General features: G+C 41.8%; 1 protein-coding gene across 8 annotated transcripts in view; it reads right to left on the bottom strand.

Moving 5' to 3' along the window:
- Positions 1 to 22,012, bottom strand: part of ARHGEF18 (Rho/Rac guanine nucleotide exchange factor 18) — a 49,263-nt gene that overhangs the window by 5,419 nt on the left and 21,832 nt on the right. For 3 of the 8 annotated variants that reach the window (XM_051639380.1, XM_051639384.1, XM_051639387.1), the window contains 19 exons: positions 20,209 to 20,276; positions 18,584 to 18,647; positions 15,024 to 15,168; positions 14,104 to 14,216; positions 13,769 to 13,909; positions 13,055 to 13,305; positions 12,256 to 12,381; positions 10,968 to 11,085; positions 10,330 to 10,578; positions 9,518 to 9,594; positions 7,898 to 8,076; positions 7,414 to 7,505; positions 6,922 to 7,110; positions 6,144 to 6,281; positions 4,999 to 5,120; positions 4,510 to 4,566; positions 3,881 to 3,928; positions 2,515 to 2,982; positions 1,697 to 2,024 (listed from right to left, as the gene is read on the bottom strand). In XM_051639380.1, coding sequence (XP_051495340.1) covers positions 1,697 to 2,024; positions 2,515 to 2,982; positions 3,881 to 3,928; positions 4,510 to 4,566; positions 4,999 to 5,120; positions 6,144 to 6,281; positions 6,922 to 7,110; positions 7,414 to 7,505; positions 7,898 to 8,076; positions 9,518 to 9,594; positions 10,330 to 10,578; positions 10,968 to 11,085; positions 12,256 to 12,381; positions 13,055 to 13,305; positions 13,769 to 13,909; positions 14,104 to 14,216; positions 15,024 to 15,168; positions 18,584 to 18,647; positions 20,209 to 20,276 — 2,973 coding nt within the window. The remainder of the gene's footprint in view (positions 1 to 1,696; positions 2,025 to 2,514; positions 2,983 to 3,880; positions 3,929 to 4,509; positions 4,567 to 4,998; positions 5,121 to 6,143; positions 6,282 to 6,921; positions 7,111 to 7,413; positions 7,506 to 7,897; positions 8,077 to 9,517; positions 9,595 to 10,329; positions 10,579 to 10,967; positions 11,086 to 12,255; positions 12,382 to 13,054; positions 13,306 to 13,768; positions 13,910 to 14,103; positions 14,217 to 15,023; positions 15,169 to 18,583; positions 18,648 to 20,208; positions 20,277 to 22,012) is intronic. The other 5 variants (XM_051639381.1, XM_051639388.1, XM_051639386.1 and 2 more) reach the window with 3 other exon arrangements.

The following is a 22,012-nucleotide window of genomic DNA, read 5'->3' as shown; positions in this document are numbered from 1 at the left end:
GAAGGAAATATGTTAGACATTAGTATCTGAGGTTGGCAGTACTTCATAAAGGTCACTATTTCATGCTGGGGCCCACTGCACTGACACTTTTGCATAACCAAGGGAGTTGCTATACCACAAAGACCTGGTGCTTCTGCTTCAAGTTGCTTAAATTTTCTCCTCAGCTGTTTAGACCACAAATCCTTCCTCCCTCTTCTTCCTTGAGGACTTGACTTCAGTCCCTGACAAGCTCAGATTTAAAACCTAGTGTTATAAAGCACAGCAGAGGAAAAACTTCTTGTCCTTAGCATTCAAACAGCAACGGCTATTTGTGCTACTCTGAACAGGCAGCAGAGGGATGCTGGTTTGGCCCTGCTCTCCAGCTGCCTCCCAGCTGCTCAGAATCAGGCACTGATCCTGGTGTTACAGCCTGTCAGTTCCTTCATTTCAACAATAAAAGCAATTCATGAAATGGTCACTCTGGATCCAAAGCACTCCTCCTAGTGCACATTCCTTACACGTCACAAAAACCAAATTCAATACATGGTATTTTGCCTCTGGTACAGAAAGTCTTGTTCCATTTTAGTCTGGGATCTACATATGGGCAATACAAACATGCATCTCCCACTAATACTCACAAGAGAATAGACACCAATAGCTTTGTGTTTTATACCTTCCACATCAATTCAATAAAAACAACATTAAGTACATTTCCATTGCAGAGATCATTAAGAGCTATTTAAAAAAATACAGTTGAGAGGATGTGGTATAAGAGCTTCATTTTCTCATTTACCAGCATTTGATATTCAGGGTAAAAGGATTTTAGGCTTCATTTCTGTGCAAGAACATAAGCAAGTTTGTACTAAACTTCAGGCATGACAAACATTACTTCAATGTGCAAAAGACTTTCCCCCTCCCTAGACAGTTTTGGCCCTTGGTCCACTCTAGCAGTGCAGGTCCAAGAGAAGGGTAAGTTTGCCAAGTCTGAATACTATAGAAAGCTGAAAAGAGAATTTTGTAACTTAAAATTACAGGCTGTTCTCCTAAGCTGGCATTTAGGCTATTTTAGGGGGTGGAGAAAAAGTGGTTTTTTGTTGTGTCTGTCATTGGCAAAGATCACTACTTTAGTACCTAGCAGTTAGCACCAGAAATGACACCATGGAAGGGAAACTGTATTTTTACTTGCTTCTATTTCTGAGAGAAGGAGCCTCTTTCCACTCTGCAACACACACAGCAGCTCAGTTCTGGCCTGGAAATCTGTACTTAACAACTGACTGGTGCTAAGAAAGGCATGGCATTCAGTGTCACTACAACTCTGAACAGGGAGTGAAAAAAGGCTCAGCCAGCCTCAAACCACTGCCCTCAAGCAGAACAAGCCAAACAAGCCAAACAGTTGCTGTTTTCCTTTAATGCTACAGTTTGGCAACAGTATTTTACACCCAGGTTTCCAAACTCTCACCATCATTCAGTCCTGCTGGATTACAGAACTCCACTTTCAACATTCTCCTTTTGGGCTGTATTTCCAATGTAAATAGTAACTAGTTCCACATGTAACTCATAACTGAAGGATTTTAAGAGTCTACTGACTGCAGAAAGCACATTAATAATTTGTAGCAGATTAATTTCTGGGTTCCACACAGGCAGCCAGAGGTTTGAACTAGAGTTGTGTCTCCCTGTGTTGCTGGTAGAGATCAGAAATGCACTTCAATACACTTACCTGAGCTGTCTGTCCTATGAGATGCTTTGTTCTTCCCACCTTTCTCTTTGCTTCCTTTTGTGAAAGTGGCCAGTTTCGTGGGAATCTGCTGCTGGACTGCAGCTGGTTTCTGGATCTGATTAGTTGCACTCAGGAGATGGATTGGCACTTCATTCTTCAGAGCCAGGGCTGGCCGGTTCTCCAGGCTGGTACTGTCCCTACGAACCAGGTCTGGCCTCTCCAGGTAATCCAGCCCAGAGACACTCACTCTCACTGAGGTTTTCATGACAGGTAGAGATGGTTCCATCCCTTCTCCGTTGAAGCTCATGGAATGACTCAGCATCTGGTTCTGTGTGAGGAAAAACCTTCTTCATGTTCTGTGTCAAATGGGTATTTTCACCCTCTCAGGTACAATGAGAGACCATCCCCAGTCCTGAGAGCATAAAGCACTTTCTGGTGAAAAATATAACAATATAACAGCTTCCCTGGGCAACCTGGGCCAGGCTCTCACCACCCTCACTCCAGAATTCCCTCCTCAAGTCTCACCTCAATCTCCCTTTGCCAGTTTTTATCCATCCCCCCTTGTCCTCTCCCTCCCTGCCCTTGTCCCAAGTCCCTCCCCAGCTTTCCTGGAGCCCCTTCAGGCCCTGGAAGGTGCTCTAAGGTCTCCCTGGAGCCTTCTCTTCTTCAGGCTGAACTACCCCAGCTCTCAGACTGTCTTCATAGGAGAGATGCTCCCAGTAAAAAGCCAACATGGATTAGTTGTGCAAAAAGAGGCAACCTTCACTCAGAGGCAGCAGGTTCATGGAAACAAGACTCCACAAAACCTCATTTCTCACCTGTCCCATTTCTGGGGAGAAAGCGCCGGACACCGTGTTCTGCTTCTTCAGCTTCCTTAGCTGATCCAGACGCTCCTTCTCTTTCTCCACTGCTCTCTGTGCCTCCCTCAGCCTCTCCAGGTCGTGCTGATAGGCCTCTCGCTGCCTCTCCAGCTCTTCCCTCTCCTGGTTCAACTTCTCTCTCAGCTGCCGCGTCTCCTCCTCGCGCTCCTGCAGCCGCGCTTCCGTGCTTCCGAATTCCCTCTGCTGCCGACTCCTCTCCCGCTCCAGGCGCTGCTGCTCCAGCTTCAGCTGGTTCTGGAGCTTCTGGACATTCATCAGTTCTTCTCTTTGTTTTTCAAAGTTCCTCTGTTTCTCCTGCTCCAGCAGCAGGTTGCCCCGTGTAGACTGCAGCCGGTATTGCTTCTCCCGGTCTGCCATGGTGGCGCGTTGCATCTCGATGTAGCTGTCCTGCTGGGATATCACTGCCTGGAGGGAAGTGAGGAGCTCAGCATAAGGCACATGGATTAAAAAAAAAACAACACATGCACAGCTCAAGAAAAGACAACAGCATCTACCTTATTAGATCAGAGAGAATTTTGTCCTCAAGAGCTTGTACAGCCTATCATGACTGACACGATCTGACATGGCCACGCAAAGACGTGATGCTTACCCATGGCAAAATTAACACTTCAGAGAATTATAGAAGGCGTGGGGTTGGAAGGGACCTTGAAAGGTCACCTAGTCCAGCCCCCCTGCAGTGCACAGGGACCTTATTAACTAGATCAGGTTGCTCAGAGCCTTGTCAAGCCTGAGCTTGAACGTCTCCAGGGATGCGGCCTCCAGCACCTCTCTGGGCAACCTGTTCCAGTGCTTCACCACCCTCATTGTGAAGAACTTCTTCCCTATAGCCAATCTAGATCTCCCTGCTCTACTTCAAGACCACTGCCCCTTGTCCTCTTGCTACACACCCTTGTCAACAGTCCCCAGCTTTCCTGGAGCCCCTTCAGGTACTAGAAAGTTAGTGCTCTGAATCCCATCAGCCCAAATATTGTTGATTACAAATAATCAGCAATACAACTAGTAAACTCAGATGAGTCTATCAACAACTATTTTAAGAAATGAGCAGAGAGGGCAGTCAGAGCTCCAAGCAGCAGAAGAATTGCATTTAAGTGGGCAGGAAAAAGGAAGCAATTACTTAAGACAACATCTCTAACACTTCCTGCAAAACACCAGACACAGTGTTTGCTTCCTGGAGTGTCAGGTCTTAAATTCTGCACTTCACTCTAGCTTTAAGGGATATTTTATGGCAGCTCCTCTCCACACTGCCTGAATTTCATTACATTTCATGCCTAATGAACCTTTTGGACAGCAAATAGTGGTTTACCTGGAGACTGAAGAGCAACTGTAACAGTGTCTGTATCCTTTGGACAAGCTGAAGAGGAGGGGAAGGAAAAAGGACACTTAGTAGAGCTCTGTTTTGATGCATTAACCTTCTTTAAACAGTGAAAACCACCACCAGTAACTGTACAAAAACACACGGGTGCTCTGAGGCAGCAAGAGCCAGCACAGCAATATGCAGCACGATGAATTCCAGCATCTTAGTCCTTGCAGATGAGCACCAGGATTCCAGGGAATAATCTGCATTGACTTTTCTGCACTTGAGCTATTTAATCATCCCTCCCTCCCATGCTCAGCACTGAATCACTCTCTGCACAGGTACAGCACTCACAGGAGGCTGGGAGGCAGGTTTTGTCAGTGAGCTGAGAATACATAAGCTTTCCAAAGAGGCAGAGGTAGTCAGCCAGTCTGCACACCCAGAACCCATCTTTGTTTTCTAATGGGACTTAACTCTGTCTTCATAATGTGTTAGATCATAAGGCACAGGCTGTCACTGTGCTTGTCATTCCCCAGGCATTAAGAATACTGAGATTTTGGTGTTGGTTTGGTTTTACATGCTATTATTATAACATGGCTATTTCCCCATCAGACTTCCTACCAGCAGAAGTAACATACCTGAGACTCTATGGTGGGCTGAAACCCACTGCTGTCATCCAGCCTTGTTCCATCACTCTGCAAATGAGACACAAACAACAGAGACACTCGTTGGGCACTGGCAGTGCTGCCACAAGTTGGGAGGGCTCATCTCACCAGGGAGCAGCATTTAGCACTGGAGCAGAGATTGCTCCTCTACACTGAAGGACATTTATCAAAAATACTTTACTGAGAAGCCAGTCTGAGCCAGATGTGTGGTGATCAAAGTGAAATGTTAACCATACAGCACCAAATGAACAAATATAAAACCAAATTATTATGCATCTCAAGTGCTGAGCTATCAACTTGCCCTTACAAACCATCCTTGATAGAGTCTAGTAGCTGGGCAGACAGAACTCTGTCACAGTCCAGTCCCACCAGCTGTTACAACTTTGAGCTTTGTGGGGTTTCTTCTGACCACTATGATGAAGGTGAGGAAATGCATTTAAATGGGGCATAAGTCCAACGTACAGTTTGAGGTCCTTCTTCTGCATCAGAGGGGAGCTCATGGAGCTGCACATCTGAACTCACTGCAGGGCCTCTCCACTCCCACTGCCTCTGGTCACCACTGCTGTTCTTCCTAGAACTACCACCTGAAAGAAGAGTGGAGTATGAGCAGCTCACACCAGGGCCTGCAAAAATCCCCCACATAACACAGCAAGCAGGAAAAAACAGGTGACTTTGAGATTAGAACCAAAAATATGCAACTGCATGGCCTGTCCATGCTGCTTCCAAGTGGAAGAGGAGACAACAGTGAGAAGCAGGACTGCTCAAAAAAGTAAAAAAACTTGAGGAGAGTGGGTTAAGATAAATAGGGAGAGTAAGTTCAAATTACATTACACTATTTTAAGTGAAGCAACCACAATGTGAGCATGAAAATGATCCTCTGTGGCTGCCAGAATTGCAAGCTCAGAACATGGAATACTTTTTAGTAGAAAAATTCTACTTAAAGCAGCAGCACTGTGAGCATGGAAGGAGGCAGGGGGAGACAGAAACCCCAATGTATAAAGCACTGTAGTATGACAGACATTTATAGAGAGACAACAAAAAGGATTCTAGAGGTTAACAACCAGTGAAATAAAAACCATTCTATTTCTCAGTAAATGCATGAAGCAAAAATGGAGATAAGTAGTATCTAGTATTTCCACTTACTCCATTAATTAAGTGATCAGTGCCAAAAGGGCAATTTATGTTATTCAGCAACCCTCTAGTGACTGTGCAGACACAAAGAGAAGTGGAAAAAAAAGTCTTCATGAGTCAATAATAAAAAGCAGGCAGCTGAATTCAAATTTCCCAGGTTTTCAGGTTGAGCTGCCTTTTTTTTTTCCCCAAAAAAATTAAAATTCTGTGTGGAATTGTGATAATTAGAAAGTTATCATTTAAGGTAATGCCCTTAGCATAGCACCAAGCCAGAGCCCTACTCTGCTCTCTAGTGTTGGTATGGGAAGCAAAACACACAACGTGATAATAGCACAGATTTGCTTTAATCATCCTCTTAGAGCCTGGTGAAACTTCCTTATATCAGAGCCTCACTTTTTCTTATCTCATTCTCTGCACAGAGAAAACCAGTGAAGAGCTAAGAAGCTCAGAGGAATGCTGAATGGTCCCTTTCTTACTTTTATTGGAAATTGAGGGACTACTGTCATATCCTCCAAAGGTCTCTGCCCTCCTGGGGAGCCCTGACCCAGAGCCATCTTCAGGCTGACAGGATCCACAGCCCAGGTGAGTGAAGATCAAGTTCTGGAGATTTTCAGCTAAGAAAGAGGAGAACATGCCATGTCAACAGCCAGGTCTACGCAGTGAGACAAGTGCATAATGCTAACAAATTAAAAAGTAACATTTCAAGCATCAAGTACATTAAAAGATGGGGCAGTTGGAGAGATTTCCTGCAGTACAGATGAATTTTCCCTTGTGACCAGCTCTGTACAGCAGGCTCTTCTCACTGCACACAGAAAGATGACCTCTTCCTTGACTGCAGGTTAGATTATCAACCTTCAGTGCTTGCTGTTTTTTTTATTTTTCCAAAATAAAAATAATACTTGTGCTTATTTTCTTTCCAAATATACTATATCTAGAGAGGCTATTTTAATATAGAACCCTCATATAATATGCTATTATATTTCAGGACTGGTCTATTATTAGGAGTTCTCTGTTACCCATCTGAACAGACTCATCCTAACACTCCAGTGGTTGATCCTTAAAAAATAAAAAATCCAAGGTGTGAGGAGGTTCTCTACCTAAAATCACCTCTCTTGCAGATTGGTTCTGAGAATAAGGAAGTCTGAACAGTGTTACATAAAAGCATTATGTTATTACAGGATGGTTTTCAGGCCCTGTACTTAGATCCTACGTGCTTATCCCCACCCCTGCATCTGAGTGAACATCCACACTCACCTTCTGTCACTGCAGACTTCAAGATCACCTCCCCCTGCAGGTTTTCTGAGGTATCCCCTCGAAGCAGCAGCCTGGATCGGGATCCTTGGGAATGGTCTTCAAACCCATTCATTTCAGACATCTCCAGATAAATCTGCTGCTTCTCAGTCAGACTTTGCAGGATCAGGTCATCTTTCATGTTCAAACGCTCTAAAGGAAGAAACAAACTCAGTTCCTAATCACTGCCAGAGCACAACATCCAATTTGGAAGATGATTATTTATTTTATGGGCAGAGCATCAAACACAGAGATAATTAACAGTTGAGGGGAAAACTCAGGGAGCCCACAGCACTTATTAGACTTATTTAACTATTTCTATATAACCTTGCACTACCTTGAAAGACTTATGAAGGAGAAACTCGATCACATCATGTGATAAAGGAATGAAGGATGCTCATCAATCACAAATGATGCTGAGAAGCAAATTCGTGGAATATATAACTAAGTCATTACCTTGAAAATCTTTTAACTTGGCAGCTCTTGCTTCAGCCAGCCTCCTCTCTGCTTCAGGTTCATTAAATGTTCCTCCTTCTTCATCAGGACAGCTGTACAAAGGGGGAAGACAGATACACATTTGGTTTACATATTAGATAACTTAAAACCATCTCTGCATTCAACCAGAAGCTTTTGCCTAGGGCGTGATTTATCTTGTGGGTCAATCTTCCTCCCTTACCCAAAGCCTTGTTACATTTGACATCAGTGAACCACATTTTTTATTTATTTTTTTAAAAAGAGCAGAATTAAGTCTTTGCCTGCTTTCTATTGCATCTTTATGGATGGTTTCTTCCCACCAAACAAACAGAACCACATGCTTCAGTCTGACAAAAGAAGTTCAGGGACAGTCGAATGGATCTTCACAATAAATTTCCACCTCAGAGTCCTGCAAACAGAAGACTGAGGAGCAAGAAATCCCTCTTGCCTTTCCCTCCTAAATTACCTTTCTACAGCTCTGCGGATGTGTGCCATCCAGGAATTCCTCTCCTCTTTGGAGCTAGTGTGAATTTCATACATTTCTGGTCCTTTTAAGGAAGCACTAATTAAGAACATTGCCTTCTCCTCATTAGCGACCTCTCTTACAATCAGCTTTTGCAGTGAGATAACTGGTGGTTTAGAGTCCTGGAAAACAAAAAACAGTTTACTGCACTACATGATATATATTCTTTAGGGTTTGCAGTTCTTAGTTCCCCCATCTTCTATTTATACAGGGCACCGTGAGCTGTAACACCACAGCACTATAATGTCACTGGCCTCTTCACATGACACTTTCAAAAATTGTCATTTTTTACTCATCAACCATAACAAACACGGAATGAATGTACATTCCAGATTGAATATTAAAAGCACCTGATTGAATATTAAAGCCTGGACCAATTTAAATAACTGAGGATTTCCACTGGGCATCAGAAGTCAACAACAGGCCCAAAAACTTTGCTCAAAAAGAGGCCAAACCAAAATTTGAAAAAGAAAACAAAATATTAACACATGTGAAGTGAAAGGAGAGAACAAAAGGAAGTGTTAGAAGTTCTTAAGTTAGCAAGTTAGCTAGGAAAAAAAAAACAGAACAGAGGTGTTACAGTGTGTAATCAGGCCCTGTGAATAACAAAACAAGGTGACAAATCATATATTGTGTAACTAAGGATTAACTGGATTAACTGTCAGTCTTTGCCATGAAAATAAATTTACAGAGGGATATTAATTACAGATAACCTATCCACACTGCACACAGCACAGGTCCAACATAGGCAGCCTAGAAAGATCCTCCCCAGAAGAAAACAGCTCCTTGTAACTGCTGAACCTTCACAGCTTAATCTAGACAAAGAGAAAACTGGACTGTGAAGCATCCACCAGGAACATGGGGCTTTGCCAGCTCCTCTGAGCAGCTGCCCTGCAATTCCAGCCATGAGCACAGGTCACTGGAACAACAGAATCATTGAGCAGATCCATTTGCTCCTCTCACTCGCTTGATTTATCTATGGAGAAGTGATACCTACATTTCAAATAAGCTGCATACATCCAAAGATGCAAAACATGGATCAGTCTGTAACTGTAGAGCATGTTACTGGAGGGAAAAAAAACTCCACCATGTAGCAGAGATCAGAGATTTGTGAAAATATCCCCCTTCTGTACATTAGGAGAAGGGTAATTTGAAAAGCAGTTGTTTTTTTTGCAGCCCTGAGGTCACCAGCATAGCTGTTGCCATTAAACTTGGCTCTAATGTTCATGTCTTGAAAAAAAAAACACCTCCCAGAAAGCACTGACATAAAATATTTCCTCCATTTCTGATTTTCTTACAGCCACAACTGAACTAGATCAGGACAAAATGTGCACAATTAACTGCTCTGAGGATACCTGTGGAAATGCCCTAGAAAAGCAAGTGGATCCACTGAGTGTTCTAGAGTGCTGCAGTAATTAATGTGATTTGGTGCATATCAAATTCACTTTGGGGAGGTTCTCTGCCCCGAGGAAATCTCAGGCTCTACCTGTACTTCTTCTGTACTTACTGTCACTTTCACAAATACCATAAATTAAAGTATTAAGTAAGGAGAACAACACCTACCACTGATGCAAATGTGTATTTTTGGTCCTTTTCTTGCAAGAGCAACAGTACATCAGTTAACAGGACTGCCAGGATATCTACAGCAACGACAGAAAAAAAGAAAGGAAAAACAAGAGTGGATTTTAAAGCAGAAAGACTTGTACAGACACAAAAATCACCCACATTTCCTGTGGGTCAGGGAATAGGTCAACATTTGCAATATTGGCTCTGCTACTGTCTTGAACTTGGGCTGTCCACAGAGAGCTTGCACCCCTGCAGAACCAGCACAATAAGCAGATTCTTCTGGAACCTCAGATGTCCACAGAACCACTTACCCTTGGTTGCCTTTTATGTGCCATTGAAGCTTCTCCTTGAACACCTCAAGCTGTTAAAATACTCACTGAGGGACACTGTTCTGATTTGCTGGCAGAACAGACATCCTGCAGAATGAAGGTTCCATGGGGGTTGAGAGGACACGATTTCACCAAGTGTGAACCACAGCTCACACAAGATAATGCCTTTCCACAGGAGACTAAGTCAGGATGACTCAAAGCTTTGTCATCTACCTGAAGACCTCCCTCTTGAATTGGAAAGCAGATCAGGCAGATAATAAGCAAACAGCATAAGGAACTTGCCATGCTTATAGAGATGCTTATTGGACAAGCCAAGAATAGAACAAGTGCTATTTCCTCCAATATCCTATTAAACAAGCAGGTTCCTGTCATCATCTTTTATACTCAATCGATCAGTAATAAACAGTTACTAAAAAAAAAAAAAAAAAAAAGAAAAAAATTAGTTTCCTAGTGGCACTTTTCCCCTTGTTGGCCCTTTACCTTTGAGTCGTCCTGATGCAGCTTTCCAGTAGAGCATCCCATCCAGCAGCAGCCTCCTCTGGCCCATGTCATCCTTCCGGAATAAAAGTCCATTTTTGTATTTCCCAGATGATTTCAGCTCCATTTTGTGCATAATCTCTTTCAGGCGTTGCCCCTTCTCACACTCATTTACCATGGCATCCACATGGGTGATTGTGTCCTTAATTAAACTGAGGGCCTGGGTCAGCTCTTCATAATCTCTAGTTCCAGCTAAGAGAAAAAGAGCAGCCATCAGTCACATTTGCAACTCTGGAATGCAAGATATGAGACACCCAAATGTATTTTAACATGAAGGTTCCATATTGAACATCTCACAGTATTTCCTAAGAGGTTAAGTTTAAAAATAAAAGAAAACAAAATATCCTGAAGGTCTAAATCTCTCATGAACCGAGAGGCTTAATTACTATGGTTTTGTGGTTGCAGACTTGACGCTTAATGGTGCTCCAGACCCTCTGCTGAGGGACATGCATCTAAAATAGCATCTCCAGCTAACAAGAAGTGAGAAAGCCTGTCCCTCATCTGAGGAAAGAACACACAAGACATGGGAGAAAGGACCAGGAAGACACTGTGAGGCTTCCAGGAAAGCTTAAGGAACCCACCTTCTGTGTTCTGAATAATACGGTCCACCAGGACCGGGTACTTGGTGATGCGCTGCGTCACCAGGAGGATGCACTCCTGGACACCAAGTCTCCTCACGATGGAACAGTTGCCAATTTTCTGGAAAACAGGACAGACCCATCACAGCTACTGCACACACTGCTCTAACTCCCTCACCTCCCCATTCACACACGTTCTGCCTTTGCACAATGAGACACAGCACCACAAAATCAGCTGCGCTCTTTTACTAAACAGCAAAAAAAAAAAAGAGCTTTAATTACTAGAAAAATATTTGAGGTATAATTTTCAACTACTGTTAACTAGATCTGGAGCCAAGCAGAGACAGTTCCACATCTGAAATGTTTGACTGCCTATATGCTGACTGCTGATTGCCTTTTATAATAGGATCAGTCCTTAAATAAATACACAGAAAAGGACTATATTTTTAAAACCAGATCCAACCATTCAACAGCCAAATTAGGTTAATAATGAATAAACTACATCTATATTTTACCACTGTAAGTTCATCAGAGGGTTGATTTACAGAAACTTGTTTCTGTTTAGAAAGGGAAGATGATCTTTAAGGTCCCTTCCAACCCAATTCTCTGGAAGCCCACTATTGAGCCTGACTGCAGAGCAACCCTGGCAATTGAACTAGTACCAAGATCTTTCTTTATGAAAGTTGAGTTTATATATTTAAAAAACTTACTCTGGTCACTTATTTACTTCCTTGAAAGGAAAGTGTTCTCACTTTTAAAGACACCTAGTTCAGAGGAGCTGTAAGTATAGAGCCATGTTGGAAAGTTCACACAGTATCACTTACTGCCGAGTGGAAGATGAGAACACTCAGGGCCCTGCAAAGCCACCTGAGCCTCAGGTTACAGCTCCACTCTGCCCGTGTCTCCTCAGCCCTTCCTGTTCTCCTGCTTTTTCTGTAGTGGTGCATCCACAGCATTAAACGTTGATTTCATTTATTATCCGGCCAATTGACAAAGATGGTGACACAGCAGGGCAGCCAGTGACAGAGCCAGGAACAGAACAAATCCCCTATTATTCCCCAGTCCTACGTCCCCTCAAGTGCTTGCCTCAAATTTAACACTCACTAATTGTGGCTTTGTGTCCAAACAGCTCAAAAGATGTAAAACACAAGAAGAGAACCACCCATCAGATAAGGAGAAGCTGCCTCTAACACTGCTCAGTCACATTTAAGAGGTCTTCAAGTCCAAAATAAAACCTAAAGTGGTCAAGTATCTTCTGCACAGTCACAATGGAAGACTTCTGGTTGTTTACCTTTATTAAGTTTTGGAACTTCTTATTGCTTTGGAGCAGGTCTTTATAGTGAGTAACAGCTTCATTGTGTCCACAACAGAACACACCATACTTCTCTTTCATTCTCTCCCCATTTTCACCTGAAAACTAATTGGAAACACCAAAAATGAAAGACAGGAACCATGAAGAGCAAACCACCCTCCAATGCAAAACCCACGTTGAACATGCTTTTATGGTATCTAATTACAGGGACATTTCTTCAATATTTCAATTTATTCTATCTCAGAAATGAGAGACTTAAGCAGTGTGACATCAGAGCTTGAAGCACCCCCACATCACCAAATATTAAATGATTGTTATCACATTATGATAATTTTTTAAAAGATTTCTGGGCCTCTGCAATTAAAAGGACTGTTAAAGGGGAAGGGCAAAAACCAGTCAGGATATATTAAATGTTTGCACCCACTCCAGAGCAGAATGGGTGCAAAAGCTTTTAATCAGTTCAAAGGATCTTCACTGCATTTTCAAAATGGTCAGAACCAGGCAGCTCAGCATTAAATGCAGGATGGACACCAGGAAGAGATTACTTTACTTTTGGAACAGATGAAAAACAGAACCAAACCATCCATAGGGGCATATCCCACAAGATGCCCAAAGAACATTTAATGAACCTTTCATGTTATTTAGGACCAGATACACTGCTGGGAAAATCATCTTAAAGCCAGTATTAAATCAGCCTTTACATAACAGAACTTTAACCTTACAGTTAGTTTTTTACAAATTTATAGTGTCAAAAACATTGGTAGAATTTAATTCACACCTGTTTGACCAAGAGGTCTCCAATGTTCTGGATTATATAATTTTGGTCACTGCCTTCTTCCAAGGATTCCTTCCGTCGCTGCTTTAACTGGAGCAGGAATTGTGCATGGAGCTCCAGCAGCTCATCCACACAGGGGAAGAGCTTGTTGATGACTGCATTTGGGAACTGCAGCTCCTCTCTCATGGCTTTGGAGTACACCTTCAGCATTATCTTCAGTGTCCTGACATGGTGCATTTCAGTCTGCATCAGCTCTGGGCAAGGGGAAATACAAAATTCAAAAGTCATGTATGTGCTGTGCAGTGAGGAGACAGAGAAGAGCAGGCTCTGGAAGCCACCATCTTTTGCACCTCCTTCTTCTCCACCACAATCTTTGCACACTTGATGTGAAGCTCCTACATTTGCCCTGTTCATCTCCCAAACAGTGACTGTCCCTCATTATTTAACATCTTTCAGCTGAGGTTGAGCTATTTCCTAACTGGAGAGTTGGGTTTTGCTCCTGACAAGACGTACTGGAAAATATGGGTGGCTTAAAATCAGTAAGAGAAGGACTTATGCACACTCAGACAGGTAACAGACTTGAAAATCTTCTCAATTTTAATTGTCAAGCACACCTCAAAGTGGCAGCCAATAAATACAATTATTTCTGCTTTCTTCCAAACCAGTGGCACTATGAAAAAGTTATAAGAATAAAAAAAAAATAACAAATTATCTTACCATAAATCACATCTTGCCTTTTTATAACTTCTTTCTTTTGCCTTTTTGCATAGGGCTGTTCCACTGCAACACTCCAAGACTCTGCCTCAAACTCATGAGCATCTGCTTCTATTTCACTCCGGAGAGATACAAAATATGCATCTAGACCAAAAGCACATTCCATGTCAGTTATGATTAAATTCTTTCCCACCATATCCTTCCTTGCCATCATTAACAACAGCAACAAAAAGGAAAAACATCTCAGTGCTGCTTTAAGGTTGTGTAAGAAATGGCATAAAAATCCTGAAAAGAACAGAACCCCCATAAAAATCCTGAAAAGCACAGAAATTCCATACCTTCCAGAAAAGTGGAGTCTGCTGTTGTAGGTGCAAGTGAGACAACATCATCTGAAGTCTGCTTAAATTTTATAAAGCCTGAATCTCCTTCATCCATGTCTCCTGGAATTAGTCTAAATGGCCAAAGAAATTAGACCAAAGGACCAAAACAGACCAGTAACAATTTTTCAAGTTCTGTAAAAAGAAAACCTAACTGCTTTAACAAGCATCTTTCCTAATCTTCAGTGCAATTCACTTAAATATATAAAAGCTATGGTTGCACTTTAAACAGTCAGTTTAGCAATTCCATCACTGAAATATCACAGCTTTAATCAGAGCAGCATGAGTGAATATGCAACTTCTGGGATGACATTTTATAAAGACATCACCTGGTGACAAACCCCAGCCAGTTCAGAGCACAAAGGGCACTTTCACTGAGAAGGGAGCATAATTGTGGCACAGAAAAACTAAACAATTCCTTAAAACAGCAGATAGCTTTGAATAAGCCTACTATTTTAATCAAGGTATCCTGCAATTTAAAACCCTGCTGTCTCCTCCACTAGCCAGAATGAGCACCACCTAGAATAACTCAACTCAGATCACTGAATTTCAACAAGTCTGAGGACAAATATACCCACACAAACCATCAGTTAGACATAGCTACTCAAATACTGCCCTATTTTGTATGATATCTTTTATTACATAGTGCAGAGGGACTAAAGACAAGGTGATTGACATTTAAAAATATAGCTTAGATTTAATTATTTTGAAACAGCTTACTTTTTAGGAGATATTTAGAATTAATTTCAGCCTTAAAAGCTCTGTGAACCTCTCTTGAGGTTGAAAGCCAATGTGAGCTCTTGCTTCAGTTCTCTAAGCAATTTTCACATTTTTGGGAGTGGGGGGAGCAGCAGAATGAGGAGAAAAAGCAGTTGACTTACCCCAATTTGCTAACAGCTCCAGCAGTATTCAAAGGAGCCTGAGAATTTCCTCTCTGGGCGATAGTCATGCCGAGATTCCGTGACAGTCCTGGGGTGCCATCCGGTCCCAGGAGAAGACTTCGGGGCTGCTCCTTCAGGGAAGCTGCTAGAGAGGCAAAAATGGAATTGGTGCTCAGAAAATGAGGTGTACACTGCAGCTCCCCTGCTCTCAGCCCTCGCTCGGAATGCGGCCGGAGAACAGACAGGATCTTGGATGTCAAGAGCTCGTTGTCCAAAAAAACATTCTCATTCCATTTTCTTGAAAAGGAACCACAAAAAGAGAGCTCAGGATGAGCTGGAATCGTGTTGCTTCTGCCGCTGCTTTTTGAATTTGTATTCCCCATGCTCACCACTGGCTGCCCTCAGACTTGGCACAGTAAAGTGGCCCCAGAGATGCAGTGTTTTTATACTACCTGTGATCCTTCTAGAAATGTAAAGCTGCCACTTAACTTACTGTATTGGCTAAATCAGCAGGTCTGAAGTGCAGGAAATTGGTCCCTACTGTGCCCATTTAGTGTGGAAATTGCAAAGTATCTTCTCCTTTAGTAAAACACCAGAACCTACACACAATTATTCACACCCTCCCCTATCAGGGCACAGAACATTTCATGGCAAACAAGAAAAATCTGAGAGCACATAAAACCCACAAGTTCTCTGCAATGCTTATTGCTACACAGAGATTTCTATCTGCATGCACACACACTGGATGTAACAGATATCAGGGCTAAATTTAATTTTAATACTGCAGCTTTTTAATGCTTTTTAAATCTAGGCAGACTGTGAACTGGAAAGATATTTAAAACCTTAATCACTATTACACAATACATGGAAGCCTGTAATAGACTTATAAAAAATGGATACAATTATTTAGCACTAATGTCTGTAATGAATGATAAGGAACAAGAGACAAAATACATCCTTTTAAAAAAGGAACTTCAGGGAAGTCAAAGATGAAGAATCAGGCAGACAATCTTTAAAACTCACCACTGACAAGGTCTGCAGCTGCTGTTTTTTCAAAGTGCTTTTAAGGACATGGGAGTGGAAGAGATCTCATGGCTCCCTGAACCCAGGAATCTGCCCTGATGAGGAAGCTTTGTCTCACTCCCAGACCAACTCCTGGTCCAGGGCTGTGTCTGGGAGGTTGCCTGAGGACCATGCTGCTGGAGCAGCTCAAGAGGGGCCTACAGGGCAGCTGGAGAGGGACTTTGAACAAGGGCAGGGAGTAAGGGGACAAGGGGGAATGAATTAAAAACGGAAGAAGGGAGATTTAGGTTGGAGATGAAGAGGAAATTATTCACTGTGAGGGTGGTGAGACACTGGAACATGTTGCCCAGGGAAGCTGTGGCTGCCCCATCCCTGGAAGTGTTCTAAGAGAGACTGGATGGAGCCTGGAGCAACCTGGTCTGGTGGGAGGTGTCCCTGCCCATGCAGGGGGGTTGGAACTAGATGATCTGTAAGGTCCCTTGCAACCCAAACCAGTCTGGGATTCTATAAGAGAGTCTCCAGTTCCCAGCCAAGGTTTATGCACCACCAATTTCCAACTTTTCTTGTAAAAACACTGGTGTACACCCATCCCCACAAGTCTGCACTCCTCTGTGTTCTTCCACTAACAAACATCTCTCCCTCTGCTTCAGCCTTGCTCAATCAAACACAGCTAAATCAAGGTATTCATGTTTCCTCTCATAAAACAGGTTTTTCCACATTGCTTGATATCCCATATCCTACATCTGCTTGTCTCTCATTTCATTGTCCTTGAAACAGTTGCCTAGAATCTTATTAGGGCTGCAGGGGAGGTTTCATCAATGACATTTAATAGAGATTATATCACTGCATCTTTTCCTGCTGAAAATACCTTTCCCAACACCCTCTGGGTTTGAAATTTCTTGGCTACACACACAGCACGTTCTCAGTCTACCCAACAAGCTGGGTAAACTGAGTCTTCTGTCATCCTCTCCAAGGAACAAGCTCCAAGACTATTGTCCCCAAAGAGGAGACTAAGTAGATATTAGCAAGAATTGTAAGGGTGTATTTCTTAAACAACAGCTTAATAGTAAATGTCCTCCCATTTCCATTTGGGGAAGTATTGAAATCAGCAGCCATCATGTTCTCTTTCTGTGCTCCACAAGCCAAGGACATAAAGTTCTGCTTCACAACTGTAGGCCAAATCTAAACATCTCCAGAGGCAAAACATGGGGAGGGGGACTGGGGGGGATGACACATACAACCAAGACAGCTTGTACCTTTCTTCAAACATATTTCTTTTTTATCTTGTTACAGTATCTTTGGCTTTTTGTGCTGGGCACTGCAGTCTGCAGTGTTACACTGTGGGTACAGACATACAATGCCCATGCTAATAGTTGTTCCTTCAACTCCCAGCTCCTGCTTTTGACTATGGAAAACAAGCCCCAGCTGCCTAGCAGAGTCTGCACCAGCAAAAAGCCATTTTCTGAGTTCAATTAGCACTGTCTGCACACTGCTGAGAGCCCCTATCGATCGTTGTTAACCTATCACACCAGACCAGACTGTGTACCACAGAGCTGTTTCAACGACCAGCCCTACAGCCAACTTTTCCTATTTCCATTATTCCTTATTGTTTGCTATTTTAGTCACTGCACTTTCCCTTAATGCACAGAACCTTTCTTGGTAATGCAAACAGCTACTTATCTTCTTGTAACAATTATTCCCTCGGTGCTGCTTCTTGGAAAGGATCGCTTCATAAAGAAGGGCACCTTGCAATGCAAGTCAAATGATACCTAACAAAAACATGTGAAAAACACATGGTAATTCTCTGACTTGCATGTCAGCTGTGTTTCTTCCAACCAGCAAGGCCACTAAACAGATCAACTGCAAGGCAGAAAATAATTCCGCTCCAGTCACGGTCAATCACCTGAGAGTCAAGAAGCCTGTTCTACTAATACAGACCTTGTAACATCTACCAATTAAAATGCCTTTTAAATCATACACCCGTGGCCACAATGGTCTTTTCCAGCAGCAAAAAGCTATTTCAAAGCCTATGCTGCAATACAGCTGCTCTTTCTTCTTCTTTTTTTCCCTCCCAGATCCCTTTTCCCACTTTATTTCAACAAAGATTTATGTTCAGACCATTAGTGCTAGCTTGTCTTAGAGATTTCTAGCAACCACTAGCTGCAGGCAAGTTTTAAATAGACAATTATGAAAATCTGATGTAAAACAAAGTTCACAGTTCTAGTCTTTTCAGAGGCCAGAGAATAGACAATCAATGAAAAACTAGCTTATTGATCCCTTTTCACCATGATATTTTGAGGTTACACAGCAAGAAGGTATAAAGAAAAATAAAAAGATAAAGAGATAAAAACACACAGGAGATTGCCAGGAGCCTCTAAGCCATTCCCAATAGAAAAAAAAATGAAGCCATCTTATTAAAAGAGACCTTTTCTATACTTCAATAACACTCTGTGTCTAGCCTTTAAAACATATTAAAGACAAAAAAATACAATTGAACAGATAAGCCTTGAGCACAGAAATCATTCTTTAGTACAAACCTGGGGAAATGCACTGGGGTGAACTCTGTGGAGATCCAGAAGGTCTGTGCTGCAAATCCTTCTGCTAGAGGGAAAAAATACAATATTCTCACATATCCAGACCAAACTTTCAGCTGAACAGGAATCATCTTTTCCCTATCATACAGCACTAACTGGAAGGGAAGCTGTATACTGACAGCAGGAAAGATTTGACTCAGGAAGTTTGGATTTTTTGCACATTCCAGAAAGAATCAAATAGAGACATTCACACTTTGTATAAAAATCCCATCACGTATAAAACAGACCGAAATAGAACCAAAAACAAAGTTACAGCTGAATTAAAGCTATCATCATAAATAATTTATAAAATGAAACCAAACCCTCTATGTAGGCAGCCTTCACCTACACTTTGTTGCTGTTCAGTTTACAGCAGTACTAACTAAACTAACCCACCCAGCCAGTTTCAACCAAAATTTAGACTATTCATTTAAAATTGCATCTTTGATAGTCTGTACAACTCTCTCCTTCTTACAACTAGGATATTACAATTCATTAAGATACAATTTATTTAAGATGCAAAGAAATTGAGTAAGTAATGCAGTCTGTAACAAATGGCTTTTTGGGAGTCTTGCTTCACTTTGAGGATCTCATTCCTGCCTTTATTCCCCACATCAGTTTGTTCTACTGCTCCCTCTTTGCTCTCTTCAGAAGTGGTTTGGAAGGGCTGATTCAACCATTACAGTTAGGGAGACAGAGAGCAGAAAGCATCAGAGCAAGTGAATTTTTTAGGTTTAAAAAGAAAATGCACAATGCCTCGAGAAGTTTGAAAGTCTATACCAAAAACCCAACAAGAACATTTCTGCCCTCATAAGAGTTACATTCTAAATCATCAACAGCTGAAATCACTTTCTCTAACCTCTAACTGCCCAGGTTTGAGCTGTTCTGCTCTCTTCTCCTCCTCACAGTACTCCCTAATCTGCTATCAGCCTCTGAAATCATCAACACTTGCAGGTTAAAGCAAACTAAAACTCCCTCAAGTATAATTAGTTGTAAGGAGAAGGAAATTATTTTCAAAACCAATACCAGAAGAAAAAAACAAACACCACCACAACAGAGAGCTGAAAGCAACCTGTGACCTTTACATGCAATCACAGGCATCATGGGGACACAGATGAAAAAGGAACAGCTTAGCAAGACAAAGTTCATCACAGTTCAAAAATGAAATCACTTCTTCTGCACTGCTCAGCTTGTAAATAATATGCAACTGTTATAAGCAAATTCCTCTCCACCCCTCAGGCTCTTCTATCAGCTTTGAGATGGCACATGCTACTAAAACAGTGACACTAAATCTAGAGGTAACATATAATTCAACTATCTTCCCTAAAAAAGTGAGAGGTTTGAGCACCCTTACAAGAGTTAGTCACAGTTCTGACAGACACAGTAAGTAGTTTTCATTACAGCAATAAAACATTTACATTTGTTTTCTCGACATTAATTGTCAGAAATTACTAATGACAAGTCAATAACTATTCAATGTCTTGAAGATACAAGGCAGGATTCTGTACTCATGGAAATTAAAAGACTTGCACTCTTAAATTGACTATGTCAAGCACTGTTATTATAAAATAAGAATTTTCAACACCAACCTTGGGTCTGATGCTGCTGCATTCACCCAGTAAACCCTTGCAGTTCTTATGGACATTCACTGCACAATCTGAAACACACAAAAAAAGTCTTCAATTATTCTTGTCATTCCCAACTAGGGAAAGGAAGAGTGACACAAAAAAGGTCTTAATTTTGGAAGCGATGCAGAGGAAGCTCAGGTGTGTCAGTGAGCACCCTTGATGTGCATGCTCTGTTCTTGATTTTTGCACCAAATACTCAAGCTTTTCAGTAAGACTCAATCACTGATAATGCAGTTCACACATGCAAGCACAAAGAGACACTGTCGAACGCACGGACGATGCTCCTGCCTCACCTCCCCTGCTCTCCTCCTCTTTGCAAAGGTTATTTCCACCTCTCTTGATTCAAAATTGATGCCATTCAAGAAGGCAGCAATTTATTTGGCTTCATAGCAAAAGCTGCCTTTCTGCACAGAGCATTAGTAGGAGCTGAAGTAACTACAGGAAAGTTCAAAACACACCACAAAACCATCAGTTTTACCACCATCAGAGCATCAGCCCTTTTCTAGCTTCACAAAGGAAGAGTTTCCAGATAAAGGAACTAAATAAAACCATTAATAGTATAATAAAATCCAATCTTTTTTTCTCCTTAAAATAACTGCTGCTTGAGAAAACAGGATTAAAACTGTGTCAAGTATTTTCTGCAGCCTTTCTGCCCATCCATAAAATAAGATGCTTCATCAAAAGCAGAACACCACCAGCAATTCAGACACTGAACGGGTTTTTTTCTTCCCATATAACTCAGGCATGCCTGCTAAAAGAGAAATAGAACAAAACTGGGAAGATGAACACTGTATCTGCTAGAGAAAAGCCTGTTTATGTTTAAAGCACAGAGGAAAAACTATTTAAGGTCTCTTCATCCAAACAGAACTATCACCAAGACGCCAAGACTGGTGATCTGCTTTAAGGCTTCTGGCTCATGTGGAGAAATGTTCCCTTTTAAGTGTCTTCCATAAAGACAGTAAATCTCTGAGAAGGGGAAGAAAATGCTTACTTGCCCTAAACACAAATAAATTACTAAAAATATAAAAATAGGAGTGAAAGACTGAGTGCACAGACCTGGAAGATGCTTACATGTTATGCAACTTGTACAAGGGTGGGAAATAAGAGCAGAACACTGTGCTTTGAGTGCCTGCAACACACAAAAGTTCCACAAAAACAATCACCTCCCATAATCTCTCTCTTCTTTGTGATATTTCTACCAATACTGCACCCCATGCAACAAAACAAAAGGCACTATTTCTACTCTCAAATGTACGTGCCTCTGCAAATGTATGATAACATGTACCAGAATTATTCACTTGCTAAAACTATGTTGAGGGTAACAAATGTATCAGCTACTTGGGCATTGATAAGGCCTCCACTTATCACCAGAAAATGAAAAGCTTGTTAACAGAAATGCCACAACAACAAACAACTCGTCGACAATGGAAACGCCTTTCCTCTGGAGACAAAGGAGCAAACTGTAGGACAAAAATCATCACACAAAAGGAAACGGGAAAAAATTCTCCATGAGGTCAAGCTGGGTTGGCCTGGGGTCTGGTTTACAGACAGGGAACATTCCTACAACCACTACCCTCCCTGAGACATCACCTCTCCACTTGAAATCCACTCCGTTCATCTAGAATTATGTCATAAAGTCATCTATAAACACTTTATCAAACTTTAACTAGACATTGATATTCCCCAGTGTTTACATATCCTCAGCGATTACATTTGATCGTTCTTTTCCTAGTCATGGTTAGTAGCACCAATTCCACTTCAAAAG

The sequence above is a fragment of the Apus apus genome, chromosome 24, assembly GCF_020740795.1.
Source record: "Apus apus isolate bApuApu2 chromosome 24, bApuApu2.pri.cur, whole genome shotgun sequence".
Taxonomy (NCBI): Eukaryota; Metazoa; Chordata; class Aves; order Apodiformes; family Apodidae; genus Apus; species Apus apus.
This window is presented reverse-complemented; position numbering and strand designations above follow the sequence as displayed.